This window comes from Calonectris borealis, chromosome 4 (assembly GCF_964195595.1).
Source record: "Calonectris borealis chromosome 4, bCalBor7.hap1.2, whole genome shotgun sequence".
NCBI classification, from domain to species: Eukaryota; Metazoa; Chordata; class Aves; order Procellariiformes; family Procellariidae; genus Calonectris; species Calonectris borealis.
In genome coordinates this window covers 12,821,376-12,843,936 of record NC_134315.1, presented here as the reverse complement: position 1 = coordinate 12,843,936, position 22,561 = coordinate 12,821,376, and the positions used below count along the sequence as shown (strand labels likewise).

The 22,561-nt window shown below is 40.8% G+C and overlaps 2 protein-coding genes across 6 annotated transcripts in view; both read right to left on the bottom strand.

The window, feature by feature from the left end:
• The window catches only part of AFAP1 (actin filament associated protein 1), a 121,334-nt gene extending 119,207 nt beyond the window's left edge, over positions 1 to 2,127 (bottom strand). The window contains exon 1 of the mRNA XM_075148659.1: positions 2,004 to 2,127. The gene's annotated coding sequence lies outside the window, so the exon portion shown is untranslated. The remainder of the gene's footprint in view (positions 1 to 2,003) is intronic.
• Positions 2,128 to 13,591: 11,464 nt separating this feature from the next.
• Positions 13,592 to 22,561, bottom strand: part of ABLIM2 (actin binding LIM protein family member 2) — a 150,932-nt gene continuing 141,962 nt past the window's right edge. For all 5 annotated transcript variants that reach the window (XR_012673451.1, XR_012673452.1, XM_075148656.1 and 2 more), the window contains one exon: positions 13,592 to 15,352. Coding sequence is in view for 3 of the 5 variants with exons in the window: in XM_075148656.1 (XP_075004757.1) it covers positions 15,239 to 15,352 (114 nt within the window). In the remaining 2 variants the exon portion in view is untranslated. The remainder of the gene's footprint in view (positions 15,353 to 22,561) is intronic.

Below are 22,561 nucleotides of genomic sequence, written 5' to 3'. Positions count from 1 at the left end.
AACCCCAAAGATCTTCCAAATCCCTTTATCTAAAAATCTACCTGAGACCCAGGAACACCATGTAACACTTTGAATTTTGCTGACATATTTCCTGGGAAACACCAAACAGTGCCACATATTACCAAAGGCAGTGAATATCTGCTCATTGTTCTGCGCGCAGGCTGGTCACTGCCATCACTGGGTATCCAGACACACAAAGAAAACTGTAGATGCTTCTTTTCAGAATCCATTTCAAATTCTTCTTAAACCCATCTGGTGTCCTATAGCTGCAGAAAGACAGGACTGCTCTCCCCCTGGCTCTAATGCAGGATTCACTCCTGTTCCGCCCCAGTTCCAAAAGGAAAAAGGAATTGTTCAAAAGGGAGAAAGTAATTGTGCAGCTCTTCCTATGGAAACCACCAGGAGGCATAAGGGATGACTGAAGGGCACCAAATGCCCATATAGGAGAGCGCTGATGGATGGATCCATCTGGCTGCCAAGCTGTTCCTGTCCCCCTGCACCGACCCTTCCCGGAGAAGCAGAGAAAAAGAACTTCATAATACTGCTATTTTCATGAAAGAAAAAAGTGGCCCTGTAACACTCGGAGCAAACAGCGACCGAGCACCTGCGAGGGCAAGCCACTAGTTATGCAAAATACCTCTGAGAGCCAAACCAAGCCTTCCTGTGACATTTTTTTTCCCCATGGAACAAAACAAAGAACTGCACAAAGAACAGCAGAATCCGCCGGCTTAGGAAGTCCTGGACTGCAGTACAATATTTAATTAGATCTCCCTGGCTTTGAGATGTATTATTTTCTAGTCAGATCTCAGCTGAAAAGATCAGTCATTGCAAAGGTATGATAAATAAAACAGGCAAGGACACACCAAGTGTTTGCATCAAACTGATCATATAGGATCCAGAGGGGAGACTAGCTAAATACTTCTCTGTTCCTGCCATCTGTCTTGTCTTGCCTTTCAGAAGTGTGCATTCATTCATCTACACTGCCCTTCTGGGCAGGTGAACGCCTCGGTTTCTGAGGGATGCCTGCCTGAATCCATTCACCTCCTCCGACTCCAGAGCTGTAGTTTATAAAGTGACGTCTGCTTTTGGCTGTTTCGCTGGCTCTTTTGCCGCCTATTATTCTCCTACCGGCTAAATCTGTGGCAAGTTTCCTCTATCCCCCCCTACAAGACACATAACGTGCATCGAACCGACAAAGTTAAAACTGAGTTTCCAAAAAAACCCTCAGTGGAAGAAATCAAAATACGTCGCTGTGAACTGAACCGCTGCCTACCAATCGCAGGCTGCTTTTTAGTGTTAACCTCTCGGTTAAACAGGAAATAAAAAGGAGGGGGTCGGATGGGGAAGCCAATGGGACAGATCTGGAAGGATGGATCTTTTCGCCTTTGCCCTTACTGAATCCAGGACTGTAACATGATGCAATCTCTCCGCTATGATGAAACGGGTTCAAATGGCAAAGTCTGGAGAGAGACCACCTCTTCCCACCCTAAAAGGTAGAAAATAATGAAACTCTCAGCTGTACAAAGCAGCAGCCCGGGCTCTCCCGGCTGCCAGGCTATTGCCTTTCTCCGGGAAAGGATGCGAGTTTCGGGACCGCAAACAGAGGGTTTCACTCCGGAGGATCTCAGCCGGATTTCTGCTCTTTCAAAGTCCGGGGACGGGCCGCATCGTGCAGCGATGCCGGGGCCCGGCGGGGAGCCCAGGGGGACGCCGGCCGCCGGAGCTGCCGCCGCCTGATGCTCGGGCTCCCTCGCAGCTTTTTCCATGTGCTTCTCCCGGCCAAGAAAACGAGCGAGACTTGGGGTTTTTTTAGGCTTTTTTCCAGTAAGCCCGCAGCTCTGCTAGCTCGGGGCTGCCTGGAGCAGCAGAAAAAGCCCTTTTCTGAACCCAGCCCTTCCCCTCCCTCTCTTTCCTCCTCTTTTCCCTCCCCGCCCGCGGAGCTGGGGAGAGGGATGCTGCCCGGAGGGAGAGGGGAGCGCGGGGGACCGCGGGAGCCGTCCTACCTCTCCGGCCGTCCTGCCGCGGCTGCCGGCACAAAGCGGGCTCGGCGCAGCAGCGGGGGCGGGCGCAGCTCCGGCCGCGCAGGCAGCACCGCGGAGCGCAGCCAGCACCGCGCCGCGCCGCGCCGGGGGCGGGGAGAGGCGGGGACGGGGCGGGGAGGAGGCGCCGGCCCGCCCGCTCCCACCGCCCCCGGGCCGCGGGGAGGGGACAGGGGCGAGGCGGAGCGAGCGGAACAAAGGCGGGGGGGGCGGGGGCGGGGTGCGGCCCCGCAGCATCCCCCGGGAGGGGCCGGGGGTGCGGCATCCCCCGGGTACAGGCAGGAGGGGGGCAGGTGTGTGCGGCGTCCCCCGGGCAGGGGGGCTGCGGGGGGCGCAGCTTCCCCCGGGCGGGGGCAGGTGAGCCGAAGTGCCCCCTGCGAGGCAGATGCTGGCAGTTCAAACAGGGGCTTCCTCCCCCTGAGAAAAGCATCCTTGGTGGGTGGAGGCTTCTTCCCCGAGTAAATGCTGAAATATTGCGGTATCATAACTGGAGCTTCAGTGCGGTCCATCCCCTTCCCATCTGTGCCCAGGAGACGCTGTCCCTCTGGCGTGCAGCTGTGGGGGAATAACCAAAAGTGTGGAATTGGAGCACACGGAGCGTGTTCCCATTCATCTAACGTCACAGTTTAAGCCCTTTTGTTAAATGGTGTAAAATCATGCACAGACCCAACATTGATTTAAAACTGGGTTTCGTCGCATTAGTTTAGCTCAATACAAGCCACATTTAAATCAGGAGTGCAAGGTGAGACAGTTCATGTTGATTAAAGTTTATACTGATTACAAGTGCCCCCTGAGAGCTTAAAGCAGGCTTCAGTTTTCAGCAAAACTGCAGGTTGAACCAGCACAAACTTGCATATGGACAAGGTGAGTAAACATGTTCCAACTTTGGCAAGTTCACGTATTTATTTTCTTCTCTGTCCATAAAGAAAATGGAAAACTGAGGCCACAGAGGAATGTTACTAAAGGAGGAACATTAGTTAAGGCAACAATATTTCTTCATCTTTAGTCCAGCTGGGTGCTAGAGCATCTTTTCTTTTACTTCAACTCTAACAGTTGGATGCACAAATGTTCTCTTCTGAGAAGTATTTGTGGAGCATTCCACATGCAAGTTCATCATTCTGTGTAAGCTTGTAGCTCATATTGTTGTACATCTTAGAGTATGCAACTCATTAAGAATCTTTAATTTTGGTGAACAAAATTTGGTTTGATCTGTGTCCTGGTTTTGGCTGGGATCGAGTTAATTTTCTTCCTAGTAGCTGGTACAGTGCTGTGTTTTGAATTTAGTATGAGAATAATGTTGGTAACACACTGATGTTTTAGTTGTCGCTAAGTCGTGGGTACACTAGGACTTTTCAGCTTCCCATGCTCTGCCAGGTGCACAAGCAGCTGGGAGGGAGCATAGCCAGGACAGCTGACCCAAACTGACCAAAGGGATATTCCATACCATATGACGTCGTGCTCAGCATATAAAGCTGGGGGAAGAAGAAGGAGGGGGGGGACATTTGGAGTGATGGCATTTGTCTTCCCAAGTAACTGTTACACGTGATGGAGCCCTGCTTTCCTGGAGGTTGCTGAACACCTGCCTGATGATGGGAAGGAGTGAATGAATTCCTTGTTTTGCTTTGCGTGTGAGCGCGGCTTTTGCTTTACCTATTAAACTGTCTTTATCTCAACCCATGAGTTTTCTCACTTTTACCCTTCCCATTCTCTCCCCCATCCCCCCGGGGGGGAGTGAGCGAGTGGCTGTGTGGGGCTTAGTTGCTGGCTGGGGTTAAACCACGACAATCTGGCCAAATTTAATGTGGTCTTCTGTTCTGTTTCATCATCCTCAGTCATTCCAATAGGGTGATACCCAAAGTAACAGGTTCAACCAGGGAAAATTCTATTTGTTCAGCATTTACACTGCGTGGCCACCTAGGATATGCATGAGATCTCTGTAGCCTAAACCAGGAGTGCTGAATTCACAGCCCAACCTTGTCAGGACAAATTACTTAGCCTAAAATCTGACTTTCAGCTGTTCTCCTTCTTGTATGCCTTTGGGTATGGGCAAGGGAGGACTTGCCTACTGGATGAGCTCTTCTGACAGAGCAGCCTGTTCCTACCTGCCTTTTTTCATTCTGCTTGTTGGGAGCTGGCAGGAGTGGGGTTTGGAGTAGTTAGAAGTAGTGATTTTTCTGGCAATATTAAAGGGCTTAGTCGGCCTTGAAAAATTAAACCGTAGCTCCTCTTCTCCACAGTTCAATTGCTTTCAGCTATTGCCGTCTTAGAGCTACTTGATTTGTATCATGACCTGTAAAACATGATCTCTAGAGATCCAAAAATTTGCTGTAAAAGCACAGCTTTTGGCTGCTCTGGTGCATGCAGTGTAATCCGTGCATAGTACCATTGATTTGTATGCTTGCAGTGAGCACTTTGAGGATTTGGTGGCTTTACTGCTTCTGGTTTGATGTATTTTAATGCACACATGACATTAACTAACACTTCAGTGTATAGCCTCTGTCTGCCCTAAGACGTTGTGTGGCCCCTCTGCAGCCTGTAAGCAGGGTGCTTGGTTCTAGCAACAGTGCGGAGTATTTCTTCCACAGGAATGTCCTGAAGATGTTAAGAGGCTGATCGGCAAAGAAACACAGATGAGAAAAAATCATCACAAGACAGGCAAGAAAACAAGCACTTTATGCCCTATGCCAGATGAGACAGTGAGATAACAAGGGGTTTGTCCTTAGGCTGTTGAAGAGATTGGTAAGGACTTCTTGTCTTCTGGTGGTAACTCCACAGGGACTAAAGAAGGGGCCATCTATCGTGGAGACAAACATCAGACAGCACAAACAGTGCCTCTTAAAGACAAACTCTCTTGAAAGCTGAAGAGCTCTACAGAACTTTCTTCTTATTTGAATTCTTAGTTTCCACAATGCTGCATTTTAAAATGGCATTTTTCCCCCCCAATTCTGAGTTTGGCCATATGCATTCTGTAAGCTACTTCAGCTGCAAAATAGACCTTAGCAATTCAGTGAATTTCTTTCCCATGAGTCTTTAATGACGCTATTTAAATACAAATTCTATTTTATAAAATTAAAAGGAACGGCATATAACTCACCTCAAATACAATATGATCAAAATAAATCAATTGATTACTAAGGAGTTTCTTGCACGGAAACTGAAGTCACATCATTAATAGGAAACCTGTGGTTCACAGGAACTGTACGTCATACTTTGCACCCAATAAACTTAAACTAATCATCTTCTAACACAAAGTAGTAGAAGGCAAATTTGTATAAATCTCCCTATTTGAAATGCACGTCCTCCATGTTTGACAAAGCACCTTCTAGCTTTAAGTTTAAGACCAAACATCCATGCAATGTTCCAAATATGTCTTTGTTCTCAATAATTCACAATAAATTCCCACTCTGTCAAGGGTAACCACTACCGCAGAAGAAGTCTTCACAAGGTTTAGGCATGACTTGATGAAGCTTAGTTATAGGGATGCCCTTATCTTTCTGTAAGCTTCTTAGTACTGGTTATCACAAAAAAGAAAATAATCAGAGAAAAAAAAAAAAGAAAACAATCAAGTAGTCCCAGCAGTAAGGTATCCAAATACAGTTGTTTACAAGATTGGGACTTTAACCATCAGATAATCCCCAGTGTGTTGAAGCAGAAAAGTCATGACAATGACAGGCCATATTTATTATCTTTAGGATGTGCTTAGAAGAGTTATTATGCATGTTTTAAGATTTTTTTTTTCCCTTGGAAAATCAACATGGGATGAAATCTGAGAAACACAGGCATAAGAAAAAAAATCTCCAACCATTTCTTGTGATTTATGTCTTGTAAGGAACTCCAAGCAATTTGGATTTGGCTCACTTAAATAATGTAAAAAGGCAGGAAAACAGTACTTTAAGCATTTAAAAGTATGGGTCAGTTTTTAAAGATACACTCAATTCCACTTCAAATCTGCCTTGGACTGAGTCCATAAGCAGACAACTCGCTAGTTTAAGAGGCCCCAAAACCTCAGCAACATCCTGGTGAGAAAACAAGTATAAGAAAAGCTATTGGATGATGTAAGTGATGATTGGTATCCCCCGAAAGTCTGCTCAATACTTTTCAGTAAGACCTTTCAAGGTGTTTCTACAAGAATATGGGGTTTTTTTTTCAGTATCTTAAAGTGAAATCATAGCTGTAAGAAAGAGCCGGTATGTTCTTGTCGTTTGGTACCAGAAAGGCTGTCAACACAATCTGCCTCTTTGGGTTTTTTTTCAGGGTTGAGGGATTTTTGTGGTTTGTGCAGACACTAAAAACCTACAATTGTCAAAACGTTGACTTCATGTAGAGATCAGACACTGCCCCGTGCAGAAGACACTGGCGTGTTGGGCAGGGGAGATGAGGGTCCCTGGAGCGATCCTTGCTGCAGCTGCCTCCTGCCGTGTCCGACCTCCCGCCCTCGCATCGTGTTGGTGTGGGGGGGACGGATGGTCTCAGGGAACAGTGAAAAGCAGGCAAAAATACTGCACAGCCTGGGCTGTCAAGAGATGGAGTGACATTACAGTAATTGCCACTCTCTTCAGTAAAACATAATGATGGCAGGATTTCAAAAACAGAAGGCAAGTTACAGCTTTTCGGAACAAAAATCTTCTGTTACTTTGAAACGGTGATTTTTCTGTAAGAAACATCAGTGTTTCTACAGCTGTCTCAGACGCTTGAGGCATTTACAAACTGGGAATAAAGGTCTCTTACCCAGAAAAGCTGAAAGCTCTTGATAAAGGTTTTTTTTTCTCCTTTCTTATCATATACTGTTATCCTGTTACTGCACAATCTATTGTTATTAATACTCTAATATTCAGCATCTTTCTGATTTTTTTAAAAAGAGTATCTTTTTGAAGTATCTATCTCTTCAATTAGTTGTTTTTTTCTTGGGTCCCACATACTTTCCAGGTTTGCTGGGGAAAAAAAAATCATATTTTACCTACACTTTTAAAATCCGTTTCAGGAATCTCAAGTGCTGAGTATATATGTGTCCCAAAAGGACTTCCTATACAGGTAAAACTTACTGTTATAGAAATGCCATTCACCTTTCTGCAGAAAGCAAATTTGAAAAAGTGTGCATTACAGAAACTTCAAGAAGAGGGATTATGCAGCTTTTATATAATGCAGGGGCCTCTCCTTACTCTCTACACAGATAGGTCTTCTCCTGTGTAATGAAACTGTTTCCAACTATCTTCTCTTCACAGAGGTGTAAAATATCTTAAATTAGGTTCTTCGTTCCATTGCTAATTGATTTTGAATCAGGGTGAAGGAGGGAATACATACAAAAGGATAATATATACTTTATAGAATCTTAATGTGTAGCTAAAAATGGTTCCTTCCCATTCATATTCTTCTGTTTGAGATAAAGATAAACAAACAATCCCTCCTTCTGATCCCTCCTTCCTTTCAGTTCTAGAAGAATTCCTATATAACCTGACCTTTGCAGTCTTGTGCAGGTAAGATTGCCAGTGATTTCAGTGGGCTTAGCATTTAGTACCTGACATTTTCAAAAGGCTATGCTAACATCCTTTTATTAGTTGTGTATTAAACCCCCAGCATCACTGAAAAGTAGCTCTACCTTTGGGTAGGAAAAAAGCCTGGGGTCATTATTTTTATTTTTATGTTAAGGTTGAACACACTGGGAGAAGGTTTCCAGTAACTCTCGCCTGCTTGCCCCTGCTTTCTTTGAATTCAAGCAAGATTAGGCCAAAAGTGGAATCTTAGCCCTTCCCTGCCTCTTTTTCCCCCTGCATTGTTCAGCAATGTATGAAACTCTATACCCTCCTTCTCTTTATCATCAAGATCAGGGAACAGCCAGTTCTTAAACTTATCATCTGTCAAAATAATGCCTGTGTAATTCTGTTGAAAATCTCAACTGTTCAGCTAAACCCACTGTGTTGTTTTACTTGCGCATTACTTTGCACTTTTTCCTACAGAAACACACTTTTGTAAGCACTGCAAAAGCTACTTCAAGTTACTCCTTATTTACACCTTATTTACTCTTGAGTTGACTCACTGTGATACAATGTCACTTTTTACATGAATAATTTTCTTATTCCTTCAAGAAAGCTTGGCCAGGTTTGCTTTTAATGATACTTTCACAATTAACAAAGCCATACTTTTTCTGCTTCAAAACCCCTTTCCAATATTTCCATTTAAGCCAATGAATTAGAAGGATTTTGAAAGAAAAAGACCTTATTTATGGTTGGGCAGTGCTACTTTAATGCTTGTCTTCTGTACAATGTTTGGAAATCAAGGGCTGATGACGTACAGTCAGTATATTTACAAGGTTTGTTTTGCAAGTATTAGGCCTCTATTTCTTACTGAATTTCTTACAGTAGATGTTTCACCTTTTTTTAGTAAGCAAGACAGGGTTCAAGAAAATTTTCACAAATACTTTTAATTTCAGAATAACAGCAGTGTTGCCAAACTGATATTAGTATAGAAATACTAATTTTAGTCATCTCATGAGCATAGAAGGCCCGAAATACGCTAATTTATATGTGAGCCTATTTCAGAGGTACAAAGGTAAAGTAAATGTGAAAGCACATAAGCTGATATTTATATTTTTATAGACTATTTTAAAAAGCATTTATACACCCTGGAGGAAAGTGTCTGCCTTGAAATTCAGCACCTCATAACACCCTACAGCAGCAGAATCCTCCCACTAATGACAACAGGAGTACATTCTTCTGTAGAAGCCTTTAATTTTAGCCCTTGCTCAAAAAAGAGATAAATTTCAGCTTCTGTTAGCTATTTACATTGTCTTCTGTGCCATTTGAAATGGAATAAATTATTTCAGTAGCCTTTGATTATTATGTTATTTTTATTGCATTATAAAAATAACCAGGTATTACACTGAAAAAAAAGGATTAAGGAAAAAAATGCAATTTGAACAATTTGATGCTTACACAGTGACTCATAAAGTCCTGCAGGCATTGCCATCTATCATAAACTAGCTAGGAGATGAAAAATGTCTAGAATAAAATTGGCAAAAACTGGGGAGCCCAAAGTGTCTGTATTCCAGATCCTTAACTTGAGAGATTTTTTTTTTTTTTTAAAGTCTGACTAGCAAAATTGTCAAGTGGCATGAAGAGTATTAACCTGGTTCCACAATTGAATTATTCCAGGCCAGAGAACTAGGAAAATTCAGATGACCATTAGCAACTTCAATTGTTTAATTTGCTATCAATCATGTTACCTATTTAATTAGCAGTTAATAGAAAAATGTATAGATACCAGTGTAAAAAATTAAAATGACTCTTATGTCAGAGTTCAGGAGCATGTCCACCCAGGAAAAAAAAAAGCAACAGCTTGCAGTAGTGAGAATAGCTCTAGCAGGGTTTCAGCATAATGTATATTTGTATTAAAAAAGTCAAAGTCATTCTTACCTTTCTTCTTCCCCTGTAAAAAAAGATGTTTTAACGTTTGACATAACACAGTCAATATAAAGCAAATACTGTAATGCCTTTATTCTATCAGACCACCTCCTGCATACAAGGCACAATGGGCTGAGAGGAGCTTGCAGAAGAATTATCAAGGACAAAGAAAGGTTTTAATTTCAAAACAAATTAAAAATATTGCAATTTTTAGTGGCGAAAAGAGTTAGAGGATGTAACAAAGGAGTGCATGATAGCATGTGGAGAAAACAGGTCAACAGCAAATCATTCAGGACACAAATGTAACAAGATTCAGAAAAAGAAATCAAGGATATCCAGACTTCTAACAAATGAGACAGTAAACCTCTTCCCTGAAGCCTTGAATCATTATACATTTAGATATGTGGGACACGTGGCTTTTGTCTGTTTTTGGTTTCCTACCGATCACTCTGGAGCTGCTGCGGTTGGGCAGCCCGGCATGGCAGGACTGCTGGCTGGTCCAGACTGCTGAACGCTGTATACATTTGTTCAACCATTTAAAGAAAAATATGGAACCTACCTACTTACAAAGACCTGCGTGCATAGTAGTCAAGATGTCAAACACTGAGTGGTAGGAAGAAAACGTGTTAAATCATGAAAGTAAGAGCACTTAGAAAAACACAGTACTATTTACTTCTCTTAGCTGTAACTCAGAGAGACAGTGGTTGTGTGGAGGGAATAATAACCAGCTGCAATAACCCAACAAACTTCAATTTGCTGTGTTTGCTTCATTACCAGAGAAGTAAACTATTGAGATCTAATGTTTCAAAGGCATGCATTTTTACCGAGTACCACCTTTTCTAACATGGCTTTTCACAGAAGAGAAAAAGTGAGAAGGGATACAAAGACTCCAGAAGCCTGAGCCAGCACCTCCCGTGAGCCTGTGAGGATTTGGCCATATCTGGATATGAAGAAGAAATTCAAGCCTCCAGGATAATTTTACATGTACAAGAGGGTTACAGTCTGTCATTGTGATATTAAAAACATTTGCCTTTTTTTCAGATATTCAAGATATCTGAAAAATGGTAGCCACGCCTGTGAGCTATCAAGTAATCACATTGGTCAAGGGTCAGTCTAGGTCTTAGGAAGCTTAGAAGAACATGACCCTTCTCCTTACACACGAGTCAAAGGGACAGGAGAATATAAAGACACCCTGGAGCCCATGCGCCACACAGACGGCAGTGCCTGGGATCTCACCTAGCTAATCTGCAAACAGCAGAACAGCATTTTCCTGCAGATCCGTGAAAATAAAATGGCTTGGTCATACTTGGGAAATGTTAAATCGATGGTTCCTCATCAAAATGAGGACTGTAAGAGAAGGCATCGCTCTTCATCTGAACTGTACCTTTTTTGTTCATGTAAAACTAACCTTGTCTCAGAGGGTTATTAGGTTCCAGGTAGTTCCTCACAACTATGTATTTTCTTGTTTCTGCAATTCCAGTTTTCAGAGTTCTCCCCTGAACCACAAGGAAAAGAAATAGCAGAAGGTCAGACAAAAATGTCCAGCCTTCTCAGACAGCTATAATGGTAATCTGGCAGGCCTGGTTTCCTATCTGGAATTGTTGGTCAGATATTCCTCAGCAACCACAAAAATCCATGTGTTCCTTTGTCTCAAAGACTATGATGATGAAATAAGTTGGCTCTTTCATTGCTGTGTTTAAGACATGCCTTCTTTAAAATACATGAGGTGAGAATTAGGTCATACATCAGGGTTGTCATGAACAGCTGAGACATACACTTCAGATCCAAGTATGAAAATGAAATCTCTGACAGAATTCCCTTGCTTCTTGTATACATATCAAAATAGGTTCCTTCAAGAGCTATATTGATCCTTTTGAGCTGCATAGCCATATCCATACTTACCAAAATGGTGAAAGACAGCATTTCCTTGAAAACAGGACTATGGAACAGTATCTGAATAACTCCAAAGAGCATTATCTAAAAAACAGCCGATGATTTATTGAGACTCTCAGTTTGTTACTGCCAATGCTGGACCACACTATCAGATGGAATATTCTGGCAAAGATTTATCTAATTACGCTGAAATGCATTTTCCATTTCATAATGCTATTTAAGATTAGCATATGGAACCCTAGAAAGAAACCAGAACATTGATTATGCACGTTAGTCTACTCACATTTAATAAGATACTCTTAAGTTTCTGAAGACATGAGTAGATTTCCAATTTGCAGTTTTTAAATGGGGAAAATACGATAAATTTTAGAAACAGAAATGTTGTATTCTCTGGTATGCCATGTTCTGGTTTACGGAGTTTAGGTGATGTACAGAAAATTTAGTAGTGAAGAGAATTACAGCACTACTCACTTTATGGCCCTTTTACACTGGTGTATTTGGCTGGTGCCAAATCCAGCATACAACATCATATTGTAAATGAGAATTTAGTTAGGCTAAAAAGCAGAACTAAATAGGTCCCTATACCCTATATGACAGCAGATGCTTTAAATATAGAGTGATACACCGACATGTATCATCTGCAAAACAGAACAGCTTATTGAGTTATGCCACCTTTCACAGAACAGACATCTACAGACCATTTCAGGAAAATGAAATAAGGAGGACACACAAGAGTACTTGTTCATCTAACGTCAGCAAAGGTTTTGTGTATGGAAGCCAAAATTCCTTTTTGGTTTTGGCTGGTAGTAGGAACGTAAGTTGATAAACTGACTGTCTTTAAAACATTTTTGCGTGTTTGGCATCGAATACGTGCCTGTTTGGTGAATAGTCTAATGAACACAAAGAATTACTGTGTTAAGGCGTTTTGTGAGACCTGTGCAATTCAAAGTACTGTCCTGATGGCTTGAAAGTGATTTGGTAACATGATCTAGGAACTGCCAATGGTTGTAAGACGGGTATTCCACCAACTTGGTAAAATCTGGCTTATTATTTTCACTTACAGACTGTAGGCATAGAATCAATTTCATCTAAGATTAGATAGCTTGCAGTGTATACTTCCGCAGTTGGATTAGCTTGCTTTATATTCAGTGGACAGAAATATGATAGATGCAATTCATATAACTAGTTTTGAACATTAGGATGTGATTGAAGTGCTTTTTTTCACTTCACTGACCATAAAAGGGAGCACAGAATGACAAACTGACTTCTAAGCAAATATTGATAGATGACGGGGTACCACTGTAGGTACAGTTGTGCATTGTGATAAGAATTGATGCTCATGAGCTAAAACATCTACATGGGGGTAGGTAAAACAAGAGTCGTATCTGATTTAGCTCACGTAGGACAAGGATCGTCAGGGGACACTTTTAAGGTTGTTGATGTTACCACAGACTAACTGGCTCAAAACAGCATAAATGGGTCAAACAGAGCTCACATGCTTTCACTGTCCTCCCTTGTCATCAGCTATACATCTCCATTATAGAGTACAGCAGCGTGGAGCTGTTGATCACACGTGTTGCTTAGTAATGCACATTTTCCTTGCAGCATAGGTTGAATCCTACACCAGTACAAGAGCTGCTGTGGTTAAGCAATTTTCAAATTATTTATGAAGATCCACATTGAACCTGATCTGCACCAGTATATGGATTTCTTTGATCAACCTGCAATTTTTTTACTCACGGAGAAGACGCCTGTAATCAATCTGATGTCCCAGGAAGGCATAGATGACAAGAGTGGTCTTCACCAACGTCAGACACTCAGCATCATTCTCCAACCAATTGTTCTCCTGGATTTAGATTTTCATAGTATCAATGGACCTTGCTGATCACATTTTAGATTGTCCCATTTCAGTGTACTGCCAGTTTTCACTTATGCAAAACATAACAAGCTATTCTGATGTTGAAGAGCATGATGGAGGCAGTCTACAAGTGATCAGGAGCTCTCAGTTAAGACTGGCTAATGGTTCTGTACACTGAACATCACCAGTGAATCAGCTTTTGCTTGGTGAGATGTGCCAGTTGCTAGATGGATTGTTTAAATCATGACCAACTTTACAGTAACCTGACATTCAGAGGTACACTTAACGCTCTCCTCACTGAGCAAAACCCATGCAAATTACATATTATTTACATTAATATCATGGGAAGACCCTATGCAGAGCAGCAGTGCAATCTAAAAATTATACACACGTTAGCAAAGTCATTCAGTTATGTCTTTGTTTTAATGAATTTTTTAAACATTTGTATCATCAGACAAAACATTTAGGTCATGAGAAAATATTTATTTCCAACAGCATGGATTTTGAAAGTTAGTTGGAAGAGTTAGTTGGAAGTTCAATGCTATGGTTTTTCCAATGCTGGGTCAGTTGAAACAGTGTGTTGTAGTGCATATATTAACCAGTTACTTTAAGGAAATGCAAAAAGACATAGTGAAGTAGGAAGTGAGTACAAACATTCAAGGCAGTAAAAATGCAGAATACTGACACATGGCTGAAAAATGTACTTTTTGTAATGCTCTTTTAGTATCACACAAAACCAGCAACTCACTTTAAAACATTCTTTGTCAGCAACCATACTTCTGACCATATGAAGTTATTAAATTTAATACAGTATTTCAGCTGGAAGAGATATTAAGGTCTAACGCTCATATCAAATGCTTAGATTTTGTTAGCTTTGCTTGTTATTTAAGATAGTTTCAAGGTACTGCACCAGTATCACATAGTTTTTTTTTTTTCAATTGATTTGTATAGAAACATGCAAATAGTAATGCATGAGGGTTTTATATATTTGATTATAATTGCATGTATTATTGATAGAGCAAACCAAGCTTTTTTTGTTACATTTTATGCTGAACTGTTCCATTTCCACACCTACCAATTGCCATCACAGTTCTCATGGCTTACTGTGTAAAGCCAGGAAGTGGAGAAAGTAAGAATGTCTTTACTTAGGACATATATTAATGAAAATAATTCTTTTATAGATAGATGTATCTATCTACATATGATTAAGATTACATGGTATTTTTATCAGCATGAAATGTAAAAAAAAAGTTTTCCAAACACCCCAAACTAGTAGGAAAACACAGTTAACTGGCACAATACACTCTTAAACCAGTTTTATATAAGGCTTCAGTTTTCCTGATGAATGGGACTAAATTTTTAAGTAGGTCTGTATACATTTTAGTCATTATAACTGTTTTATGTCACAATATATTCTTAATAAAATAAAAACTCTTGTGTTGTAATTAAAGATAGCTAGTTACCTTCTAGACAAATATGACCTTTTAGAGAGTAGGCTGTGTCTAAAGTATAAGAAGTAGAATTAAGGTGCTTCCGTATTTTTGCTTTCATTCTTAAAAAGTACCACACATAAACAATTGCAATAATTGCTTGCGGACATGCTTTTCTTTGGCTTTTACCGTGTTTTTAATAGCATGTGATCCCCCATTGGAGAATTTTATATTCATTACTTACTTGATTTTGTAAAAATTGTGTTGTAAAACTTAATGGAACAAAATGTTGGATACATTTCCTTTGTCACCGCTACACTTTTTCTCTTCCTTTCATAATTTCTGTTTGCATCAAGCAATAACTGCAAGCAACAATAAATTTAAAGCTAGATTTTTTTGCACGTTATAAACTGGGTAGGACCAGGAGTTACTGACAAAACCATCTGGTCATGCAAGATTAGCAAATTCTCTGTATTCCAACGCGTTGCCATCTAATCTGTCCTGTTTCCCCCACACATACTAACACAATGAAGCTGGACAATGGTTCAACAGCAAGTGCATGTGATAGTTCTGGCAAGACTATTTTTGTTTTGATTAAGCACATATTTTATCCGGGAGGGGCTAGAAAAGCAGGGCCTTTTTCTTCAGGTCATTCCGCTTCCAAAGTGCCAGACGATCAAATTCCTCAATGCTCATTTTGAAGACTTCCTGGAACTCTTCAGGGGACAAATGCCTCTTGAAAATGAAAATACAAAAGGTATCATTAAGCTCTTCTGTGCACAGGAATATTTCTGCCCTTCCTAAGTTTTAAAACACACCACAAAATAATGCATTAGGATTTGCATTTAAATTCCCAAATTGGTTCTGGAAAAGACTGCATCAAAACCAAATGAGCTCAGGGAAATGAAATTATTGATGGTAGTAGTGACTTTTGAAAAAAAAATCTTTTCAATATAGTTCCAACTGAGCAGAAGCTGTGGTCTTCAGGAAAAAGATGTGTTTATACATGATGCTTGATGATAGAGCACGCTGAGACAAATTTAAGCTATTCCAGGACTTTAAAGAGATTGATAACAATGTAATTTCAGAGTTGGATTTGTTTTGCCTTGATCTTTAATGAGAGTGGTGGACGCCACACTGGTCCACTAATAGCAGCCCTGTAACAAAGGAGAGAGCACACTGCTAAATTCTTAAATCCAGAATGTGCTTATCCATGGGGATAGACTCATATCAGAAGTCCAAGTTGGATAAAGTTTTCTTTTAAATGCCAAGAACTATGCTTCTATTTGATGTTTTCATGATTCAATATTAAAAAAAAAGAGAAAGATAGAGAAAAAGGGGAGAATACCAACATAAAGAGTTGGAAGGAGGTAAGATAACAATTGCCTAACAATTATTAGTACACACACAGAAAAGGCAGAAAAGATAAATGTGTGAATTAGAAATGAATGTAGTATAAAATTCTTCTGATAATTGTGGACTAACTCTTGCTCAAGCATTTCAGTAGTATCAGTTATGGTTCTCTGTTTCTGATGTGTTAAACACACACCATCTAAAAGGGGCAGATTCAGCGCCATGAGAATTGCAAATTGCAATTTTAAAATGTGGACTCTCCTCTTCCACAAAGATTTCCTTTAAACCTGGGACCAGCCCTGCAATCTAACGCTCTCCTCCCAACCAAGCTTTTGACGTGAAGTCCCCAAGGCACAGCTCTCCTTCCAGGCACACCCCAACAGCTCCGTCCTGAGCACCTCAGCGCGTGCTGAACCACCACCTGCATCCAGAAACGAGGTCCCCCAAAGCTGCTAAGTGGAGGAAACGCTTGGACGTGCCTCAGACAGCAGAATCAAGCTCATCACACATTTGACAACTGCGTTATTTCAAGGGAAGGATATTGGCCTTTTCCTTTCATCTCATGCCTCCTGGTTGCAGGACTTCCCAGGAGGTGAGAAACTTGGGTTCAATGCCCTCGTCACTTGGAGGAAGCTCAAAACTGCCATTTAGTCCACATCACTCACTCTCGAGACGCATGCCAGCAAGCCAGCCAGGAGGGTGATTTTAAAGGAGATACAATCCTCATGAATGTGAAAAACGCTGCCTCCAAATGCTGGGTGCAAGATGCTGAAGGCAAAGGGAGGCACAGCACTCCCTGGGGGAAGGGGAGCCACTGGGTCCTTTAGATTATGTTTTTACTGGTAGTTCAACTAGGCCAAGGTTGTCTATCATTTGAATCAGGTGCCAGCATTGTGCCCATCATCTTGCTGCTATTAGCCAAACTGTGGGACAGAGCATGCTAACATGCCCTGGTAACCCCATGATGGGTTACCTGACCAGGATGGACAGAGCCCCACTGGCCTACCTTACAAAGCTATTTTTTGGACAAATTTGAAAGCAAAATTTTACTTCCCATTTATTAACAATGTGTTTATCTTTGTAATGTAAATTACTCAAGGAAAATTAATGAAATTGTTCATAAGAAATCACTACATTTAATTACCTTGAATGGTCATTATGGGCCCTTGTGGTTTCTTAAAAAAGGACAGCCTTGGTTTTCTTCCCTTGAGATTCCACATATTCAGAACAACAGTGACTAAGAGTTTGGAACTGAGCCTTCATTTTTCATTTGACCAATGATAGCAACCCACCATAAGCACTATGCATAGCATGGAACAAACACGCCATGCATATTTGGCAAAGGAGATCCTGTTTTGCATGGAAATGAGCAACATCTGACAATGTATTTTAGAAACAATCTCTCACTGACAGAATTTAATTCTGCTGGGTTTGGAAAGAAAAGTAACTTCTCTCTGCATTGATTTTTCTTCCCGTATTTTCCTGGTAATCCAGTAGACAAATGTGAGCAAGCTTAATTTCAGCAATTTCTCACAGAAAGGAACATGTCTGTAAGTTGGGGGATTGAAAAAAAAGTCTGGATGAGCTGTTTTATCTTGCTTTCTAGATTGTGGATAAGACTTGAGATGTCCCCTCACTCAGGAGAAAGCAGTGACAAACTGTAGTCCATACTCAAAGAGAAGTAAACCTGCAAGTAAACCCACTTTGCCAATCATCCAAAACCATAGGAAATATAAAACTTTAAAAGGAATGTTTTCACCATTTTTTCTCTTGACGTATATTACACCATTTCTTCCTAGAAATTGCTGTGGTCTCATCAGATCCGTTTCAATACTGACGGTCAATGGAGTCAGCAAGCCCTACGCTGGCCTCAGGCCTTTTCTGCAGGCTGTCGAACACTCGCTACACTTCACCTCCCGACGAAGCTTGCACCAATCTCATACAAGCTCTGCAATTCTCCCCTTCCTCTCCAAGGCTGTACTTTGCCATTTATCATTTTGCTCTGCCCTGAGGCTTAGCGAGCTTTCACTCCGCATGCATCTATCCAAGCCAGTATGAATTAGATGTGCGCTCCACTCCTCTGCTTGTGTCCAGATGACATCACCTTCATTCCTTGCATGCACTCATTTTCTAATTATACTGAAGTTTTGTGTTACACCAGCACCAATTTCTTTTCCTCACAGAAGTTCTCAGTTGATGCCGCCTGGTCCAAAATGAGTTGAGAGTTTCCAGCCCAGGGATGCAGTAGCAGAGACTGAGATGGGGAAAGCACGAACTCACTTATTTCCACCTCCCATTCCACTAGGCAGTTTCTTTGCTTTTAATTCTCCTCCACACACTGTCCCTTATCTCAAGGACTAAGAACCAGGCTGCAATATTAGCAAAGTTTCTTACTCCATCAATGCATTATCCACATGCAAAATTAATTCTAGTAGCAGGGAACACTTCCCCTTTGGTCTGAACCCTCTCTGAGGACACCAGTCTGTGCCCAGTGTAGCATAATTCCCACTGGTTTCCCTGCATCTCAGAAACTTTCACCATCCCTTTCTTAAACATCATGGGCTCTAGCTTTGGGACCGACCCTTGAAGCACCAATGATTACAGTTCTGTCTGCAAATTTTGGAATAAACCTTGATCCCAGAAAGATGTCATCAAACTGGCAAAGCTTCAGATAAAAGTAACAAAAGTAATCATGGGTTGCAGAGTTTGATTTATGAGGAAAGACTAAAAGGCCTAAGTATGTATAAGCTTAGCCAAATGATGACTAAGGGAAAATATGGTAAACGTCTACAAGTATTTGAAGGATCTAAACACCATGGGAATAGGCCAGTGTGGGAAGTTTACGTTCATACTTTTCTTTGTATGTGTGATGTTAAATTTTGTCTGCGTGATGTTAAATTTTGTCTGCACTATTGTTGGGATTTCCTAAACCTTATAGCTTTAAGAACTAGAGCTCTTCCCAAACAAAGAAATGCAGAGAAAATGCACCACTAAGAAATCTTAGATAGATTTATCTTCCTTCTCAGCTATTTGAATATTAATTTGTCTTAACTAGAGCGTTACCTTGTCTCATTAGTCAAACAAAAGAAGGGAAATTGAAAATTATGCATAGGGAATAGGGAGGATATTAATCTTGAGGTATGAGAGAAGATGTGTGTGTAAAGCTATGCTTTACAAGGCCAAGAACATGATTTCTTTTTTTACTTTTTTTTTTGATTGGATCAGCTTAAAATATCCAGCTATGTTAATAGTGCATCATTGGGCCATTAAAGGAATGGCCAAACTTATTAGCAAAAGTAACATTCATTCCTTTTTTTTACTAGTGTTGGCCTTGTTTACATAGGAAGTCTGGGTGTTTTACAGTGTGCTAGTAACTGATTCTTAATTCCCTTTGTGACAATTTGGCCATATTCAGGCAGCTTAACTCAATCTACTTCTCTGCTCTGCATCAGCGGCAAAGCTGGGCACATTGCAGACACTGAGGAGAGTACGAAGGACCAAATTAAGGTCCTCTTCTGCCCACACTCTGAACCGACTGTATTTAAGTGAGCTCAGTTTGGAAGCTGCATAGTGATGTTAACATGATGCTACCTGAAAACCTTGCTAAAAGGTAAGGTAAAGTTTAAAGATGGTTCTTCACTAAAAAGACGGCTATACTTGAGCTCACAGCATCAGAACATCAGCATTTTGGATATATTTAAGTGTGAAATTGCTACACTAGAAATGACTACTGCATCATATTGTTTTGATAAAATTGTATTAATCTGAGGCTTGTAAAGTCAATATGCTCAATCTTTTGTTCTGGATAGCATTTTGTGTCAGCTGGCATGGGAAATCAGAAAAAGACAGTGAGACTCAAGTTCAGTAAAGTGCTGAGGATCCACCAGATGCATCCATGGGTCACAGCAGTGGCTTTGTATGGAAGAGGAGAGTCATGTCTCCACAAGCACAATCTCTCACCTGCACTGACAGCATTTTGGATTAGAGATATGGGATCACAACCTTGGGATCCCACTTTGGGAAGCCCAAAGGGGGCCTGCAGCTTGGGAACCGAATGCTGCTGCTGTAATTCCTCACCTGGATGTTACCTATAGGGCACAGCACAGTGGAAGAAGGGTCACCACACTTTGCTGTAATTATATAGCTAGCTCTCCTAAAACATACAAACGCACAACGGAAGAATTAAAACGCAAATGTTTCCTATTAAGATATACAGAACTAAGCAAGGGCTGAGCTAAACCTCTCTACTGCAATGCAACCACTATAACGGAAAATCCTCACGCTCTACAAAACACAATCATTAAAATGAGCGGTACAGATACGTGCTCATTTTTGAGTCTCTCAGAACATAAGTAATTAGTTGCACATTCAAATACTTGCTCCACAGTATTATCTCAGAAAGAAGTGATGCTTTTTGCTGTAAATGAATGAGGCTTGTCTCTATTTTTCTGTGGCCTGCTAAAAAGCCACTAATCATTCTAAATAGAGTTATAATGTTTATTTAATTCAATGAGATTTCTTTTTCCTGAGAATAATCGTGCTTTTAATGAAATTCAGAGATCTTCAAAACTAATACTTAGGAACGTGGCATTAGTGTGAATAAGTCACAGGAAGGGAAAATGGCAATTAACCTACAGCCGTACTGCAGTGAGCTGTGACCAGGTCATGCTGCACAAGCATGTTTATTCTGTGTCAGTAATTGGATGGGAGTCCTCATGTGAAAACCTGCTGATGTAGGAAATTCAGAGGATATCATACTTCCTCATGAGTCAATATTGAACTGATGAACCAACATAGTGGATGGCAGGAGGTGATGAGTTGACGACTAGAAAAATCAAAGTCCTAATTCCTAGAGGTCATTTAAAACCTCAGGTTTGTTTCTCTTTTGCTTTTTGTTACATTATGTTCACAGGAAATGACAGCTGAGCATTACATTGCCTTTGCTTGAATCCATAGTGAATCTTTTAGCTAGTCTTTCTCTGAAGCACTACTGTGCATTCTATTTTAGAAAGTGTAATTTTAAGTAGTCCACTTCAATTCATTTTTGTTCAGACTCCTTGTAACACTTCCAACCTCTGATCCACAAAATCCAGCTACAGGATCTTTTCCGAAGTCTTCAAAATGCAAAATAGTCAAACTAAACTGGGATTTACTGGTAAAGGTTTATCCACAGGTAAGCAAGCATTCATGTCAATAAGCAGACCGTAGCTCTTTAAGGGATATTAGTGCAGAGGCTTTGCTGGTGGGACATAGTCTTTTCCTGTATTCATTAGGATGTGAAAAGTATCTCAGCTGAATACATTTGGAACAACAATAGCCTCCTCCCTTCTCCAGTTTTTCTCCTCTCCCCCCCATTCCCTTCTCCTGTGCCTCTCAAAGTTAGCCCAAATATTACTTTCGGAAGCCCAATCATAATTTTCTGGAAAATTTTCTCATTTATCTACTGAATTTCAAATCTTCATTTTGCTTTCACAAGGTTTGCACTCTTCCCCCTTCTTTCTGTTGTACTGCTGGGGCTCAGCAGGCTTTTCAGAGGTTTCTTCTAAGCCTACTGCATGGCTAATTACAAAGCTGTAATCAGCCATGTGCCACATTCTCAAGGGAGTATTGAATGTTATGCTCATCTGCGAAGTAATTAAGCTTCACGCTCAATAAATATTTCAAACTATTAAGTAATTATGTGATAGGGGAGGGAAAGTTAAGAAATGGCATGAGTTGCCACCTAATGAACTTCGAAAGGTATCAAAAGATACCTAGAGCAACTCCACTGATCAGGGGATGCGGCAGTAGGTGCTACAATTGCGGTTACGCTAGATGAGGGCACTTAGTCACAACACTGAGCAGTTGGAGCACTTGTGCAACCGACCCTTGGCAGGAGGTGCAGCTCTCCCTCTCTCCTCTGCTTCCACACAGCAATGTGGGTCCCCAAAAAGGCTCCCAGGAAAAGTAGTGTAACAAAAGCAGTGAGGAAAGGAGTCTGAAACCCTTCCCCGTGCCGATGGCACCCCAAATATCTATACAAGGCTCCTGGATCTGTGGATGTACCTTGTTTAGTATCTCAGGGTATAGGGAAACTTCACAGAGAAGCTGCATTCCACTCAGCACTACTACTGTGGGGTACTTACAATCTAACCTCTTGTGAAATATCACAAAGCACACACAAAACATTCTGTAGTAGCATTGTACATTCAGTATTTCCCCAGCTGAGTCATCCATAAATATGCAAGAAGCTGAAAAGATACAAATATTTCTCTCAGGGATATCAACATATTACCTACACAGCAGTACACATAGAACAACTCTGCCATTCTGTCATTCAACCAAATGAGCTTTTTCATACTGACATTGACATAAGTAATTGCCTTCAGCAGACTGCTGATAAAAAATATTATATAATTAAGAAAATAATTAGTAAATAAAACTAAAACTATGAATCCATAATGAATTATGAAAATATATAGAAGATTTTGAGTTTCAAAAATTTCATTTGATTTAGGTACAAACTACCTTACTCTTGAAGCAGATTTTCCAGTTTCCCTTAGTTTGGGCTTTAGTGTAATATGAACACTCCACATCTAATCTCTGTTCACT